Source organism: Lucilia cuprina, chromosome 4 (assembly GCF_022045245.1).
Source record: "Lucilia cuprina isolate Lc7/37 chromosome 4, ASM2204524v1, whole genome shotgun sequence".
NCBI lineage: Eukaryota > Metazoa > Arthropoda > Insecta > Diptera > Calliphoridae > Lucilia > Lucilia cuprina.
The window spans coordinates 80,847,878-80,853,214 of NC_060952.1; the positions used below are offsets into that span (position 1 = coordinate 80,847,878).

General features: G+C 34.3%; 1 protein-coding gene across 1 annotated transcript; it reads left to right on the forward strand.

Moving 5' to 3' along the window:
- Positions 1–582: 582 nt before the first annotated feature.
- On the forward strand, positions 583–4,913 carry LOC111681705 (importin-9). The gene is made up of 6 exons (XM_023443593.2): positions 583–973; positions 1,086–1,739; positions 1,904–2,322; positions 2,389–2,774; positions 3,129–3,294; positions 3,356–4,913. The coding sequence occupies exons 1-6, from the start codon at positions 841–843 to the stop codon at positions 4,685–4,687; spliced, it is 3,090 nt and encodes a 1,029-aa protein (XP_023299361.2). The 5' UTR covers positions 583–840; the 3' UTR covers positions 4,688–4,913.
- The last annotated feature ends 424 nt before the right edge of the window (positions 4,914–5,337 follow it).

Below are 5,337 nucleotides of genomic sequence, written 5' to 3' on the forward strand. Positions count from 1 at the left end.
GACATTTCGGCTCTCGACTTTTTGCATTTAGTTAAAAGTCGATTTTTCGACTTTGTTCATTTAAATAAAAGTCGATTTTTCGACTTTTTTTAATTAATTCCAATTATTGAGGACATGTGTCATCATTTTTCTGGCAACACTGTCAATAGCACAAATTACATAGATGTTGCGCCATCTATTGAATTAATATGTTAAACATCCATATATCTGACCTCTGTATACCATAAACTAAACTAAAATTAATACCGTTATTATTTTTATAATTAAATGTTTTAATTTCTAGCTGCTTTCTTGTTGAAGAAGCATTATATTTTATTACTAATAATTTATTAGGGCATGAACATTAATACATTTAATATCACAACATTTTCTTAAATAACGAAATAAAAAAATGTATGTTTAAAAAAAACGCTATAATTTCAAATCTTCACACTCAACATCTACTAAAATCGCTGAATAATCATCATTTTTTTCTAACACAAAAACAGCTGTAATGCAACCAACAACACAGCTGCCGGCATTTTTCCCATTATTGTTGTTGCAAAATTGAAAAATTCCAACACAACCCGCCAAACAACGCTGACAAATGTGCAAAAACGAAAAAGCAAAATAAAGAACAAAAAGCAGATGCAAACAATTTGCCAACAACAATTGCGAAAAACATCAACTGACAATTAGCAAATTGAAAAAAAGCACGCCGTAAACTGTCAAAAATAGGTAATTACATTTTTAAACGAATAGAGTACACATCGCAGTACGGTAGTGCACAGAGAAGTGGTAAAATAATTAATAAATTGAAAGACTGAATTAAACGAAAGTGTATAGAAATCATAGAGCAACATGTCTTTGGCATTTCAAAATGCAGAATCTGTAAAACAGGCCCTGTTCGAGGAACTACAAAATCTTTTAAGTTCCGAGACCAATGTACGACAATCGGCTGAACAAAGAATGAAACAGTTGGAATTTACGGAAGGTTGGTTTGTATATTTAATTAACTCACTAGACAATTCTGTGTATGAGGGGTGGGGCTTGGGATTAATTTTCATGTGTATCTTACTTAGCCAGTATGGTATTTTATTTTTAAGGTTATGGCGTCTATCTTTCCGAATTGATTATGAATCAATCATTCGATTTGCCCTTGAGGCAAATAGCCTGCATTATGCTGACACGTTATGTAGAAAATCATTGGGGTGAATGTGATGAAGAAGGTAATCCTAATGAGGCCAGTTTGGGCGGTGTAGCTACTGAGCAGGCCAAACGCACCATACGAAACATTTTACCCAATGGCCTATATGATCCTAACTCAAAGATTAGACTTTCTGTTGCCCATACCATTTCTACTATTGCCGCCACCGATTGGCCCGGTGTTTGGACAGAGTTGTTTGATATTATTATCAAATGCTTAGGTGGCAATGAGGATTCCATCCATGGTGCCATGCAAATATTGCAAGATTTTTCATATGATGATAAACAAATTAAAGAACTTGGTCCTGTTATTATATCAGAAGTCTATCGTATTTTTGAATCTGAACAGAACTATTCAATTAAAACACGCACCTCTGCCATTAAGATTCTTAAGCCATTGTTTCTTTCGATCAGTATGAATATTATGGATAAACAGGAACAGGCGTCTATGATGAATTCGATATTAACGAATTTTATGGATAAGCTAATGCATTATTTGTCAATGAATAGTGCTGCCGCTTCGAATTTTATGCTGCGCACGGAAATTGTTAAAAGTAAGTACAAAATTGATTAAAATTGTTTCTCCGATTCTTTCTTGTTTATAGAAAAGATTTTCCAATACTTGAATAATGCATTAAAACAATTTAAAAAGAAAATTTGGAAATCTATCTTTTAATTACTCTATTTTCAAATTTTATAATTCCTACTTGATATATAGTTCTCACATTCCTGGTTACCGAAACACCCAAATTCATACAACCTTATATGGAACGCATTTTACCCATCATTTGGCAATTGTTAACACAAATTGCCGATACTTATGTCAAGGTTACTATTAATCAAACCGAACCAAGTCCATTTCCTGTTGCCGATGCTGACGACGAAGATGAACTTACAAATTTCTCTACAATGATTATACAAATAATGGAATTTATACAATGTATTATTGTTGCCGGAAAATTCCGTTCGACCATAAAAAATGTTTTAACCGATTTAATCTATATTATGATTGTTTATATACAAGTGCCCATGGAGAAGATAGAAGATTGGAATGAAGATCCAGAAAAATTCGTAGAAGATGAAGATGATGGTGGTGTAGAATTGACCATAAGAATTTCGGGTCAAGATGTTTTGGTGGTAAGTATTTTAAATGATTTGTTTGTACAGTAAATATTTAGTTTTACGCTTTACTACTTTGACCAGGCTTTAAATGATGAATTGGGCGCCAAGGTTTTGCCTGCTCTGCAGGAGGCTTTGGGACGTCACATGAATGTGGCGGAAGCTGAAAAATCTGCTGGCAATGTTAATTGGTGGAAAATTCAAGAGGCTTGCATGGTTGCTGTTCATGCCTATAATGAACTTATTTTAGAATCAGAAGATCAATTTGATTTACTCAATTATTTGACACTTGTACGCAATTGGTTGAATCATCAAGAATGTCCCCATTTAGTAGGTCGTGCTTTGTGGACTTTAAGCACCTATTCCAAATCGAAACTTTTCAATCCGCAAATGTTGGAGGAAATCCTAAATGTAACTTTACAAAGCTTACAGCCTGATAAAGATATTGTATTAAAAATAAGTGCCGTCAGGTAATTACTTTAACAATAATACAAAACTCTAAACAAAAAGTTTTTGTTCAGAGAACTGAACTAGATTTGAAATAGAACTGAACTTGAACGGAACTAGTACTGAACTAGAACTGAACTAGAACTGAACTAGAACTGAACTAGAACTGAACTAGAACTGAACTAGAACTGAACTAGAACTGAACTAGAACTGAACTAGAACTGAACTGGAACTGAACTAGAACTGAACTAGAACTAGAACTGAACTGGAACTGAACTAGAACAGAACAAGAACTAGAACAGAACAAGAACTAGAACTAGAACTGAACCAGCACTGAACTAGAACTAAAACTAATATTTTCTTTTAATTCCTAACAGGGCTATTTATGGTTTCGTGCAGGCTCACGAAAAATCAGAGGTTGATAAACGTGCTTTAATTCAAGCTAAACTTCCTGGTTTCCTAGATGGCATAATGGCCATAATACCTGGTTGTAAAAGTTCCGTTATGAGCATGTTACTCGAATCTCTAACAACTATAATAACAGTAAGAAAAACACAAAAAATAAACAACAATAATTTATTAATTTATTTTTATTATTTCACAGTTTGATCCCTCATTTGCTGTACAAGCCCAAACTAAATTGACACCTTTAGCTATTGCAGTATTTCTTAAATATCCTGAAGATCCCTACATGTTGGAAATTGTACAGGATCTGATTAAAGCTCTGTGTCAAAATCCTCAATGTTTACAGCCACTACAGGAGAAATTCATACCCACACTTGTTAGTATTATAAACTTACAAGGGGAACAAGCCAATGCCGCCAAACAGGATATTGCCCTTGATGTTCTAACCACCATTGTCAAGTATTCACAGGCACCTCTACCTCCGGCGCTAATCGAAAATGCATTCCCAGCCATGATTCATTGTGTTTTACGTTCCGATGATCAGGCTGTTATGGTTGCTGGTGGAGAATGTTTGCGTGCTTTTATTTTTGTATCACCCGAACAAATTTGTTCATATAAAAACGGCGAAGGTCTAAACTATACTATGCAGCTGACCACCATGCTGCTGAATCCCATGAACAATGAAATGACTGCTGGACAAATTGGTCGTTTAGTTATAACCATCATTACCAAAATGGGCAATATGTTGGGAGAAAATGTAGACCTTTTGCTGAAAGCTGTTATTAGTAAAATGCAGCTGGTCGAGTGTTTAAAGGTTATCATGAGTTTGGTAGTGGTATTTGCCCATCTCTTCCTGGCACAAATGGATGCAGTTTTAAATTTCCTCTCCACCGTGCCTGGTCCTACAGGCGAACCAGCCATGCAATTTGTTTTCTCCAACTGGCTGAGCAAACAAACCTCCTTCTTTGGCACCTATGAACGTAAAGTCACCACAATGGCCTTGTGTAAACTTTTTGAATATGGTGTTACAACACAAGATGCTCGCATTACTTCTATAACAATTAAAGATCTTGTCGAGAATGAATCTAACGGTAATACAGCCCGTAAAACACGATCTCAAAGCAGTGCCAATCATCAGTGGGTTGCTATGCCGGCTTTAGTGAAAATGTTTAAATTGCTTATTAATGAACTTGATCATCTTAAAGAAGCCAAGTTGGCTGATTATGAAACCGATTCCGATGATGAAGAAGATCCTTCTTCTGGGGCAGGCGATAAACCAGCTGGCTCTTCTCCACCCAAACCACGTTATATATCCGATTTGTATTTCAACGATGATGATGACGATAACACCGATGATGATCAATTGACTCAAGAACTTCTAAAAGATCCTCTCTTCCAAGCTAATATGGAAGAAAATCTTACAAAATTTTTGCAAAACTTCTCTAGCAGTGAACATTTTCCCATGTTTGTTAGTCATTTGTCGGAAGCCGAAAAGATTGTTTTGAAATCCATTCAAGTAGAAGTGGCTTAAATATAATTTTGTTTATTTATTTTTTTGTTTATTAACTTTTTATATGATTTATTATCATTTAAATTCATTTGAAATGCTCATTTATTAAAATGTTTAACTGTTTTATAAAACTCTTATAAGTGTTATGCGAAAATTATGTATTTCCTTTATTACCCCATTATATAATTTATGCTTTTAAAGTACTTTTTTATATGTATTTGAAATAAATTTGTAATTCTAGAATTTACCTTTTCAAAGATTTTATTATTAAGATTCAGTGAGATCATTATTCTTTCAGACAGTTGACAATCTTAGATGCGGTTCAATCCATTTGCCGTGAAGAATTCTTACAGTTTAAAGCGAAAAAGTACCAAAAGAACCGATTGAGATTATTATTTACTCGGGCATGTTTTCAGTTTCAATATTATTTAATACTCAAAAACCATCAATTGAAGAAAAACCTTGATAAACGAGTTTCAATTAAGACAAAATTTCACAATTCTTATTTTTTAAGTTTTCAAATTAAAAAAAATCCCTTTCTCACGACAATTGGATCTCCGCTCCGGAACGACCCGATTCTCAATCGGCCAAAGATTGTCAACTCAGCAACAGCTGTATCTACCGGAAGTTTTTCCCCAGGGAAGAACATTCAGTTACAGCCAACCTGTTAC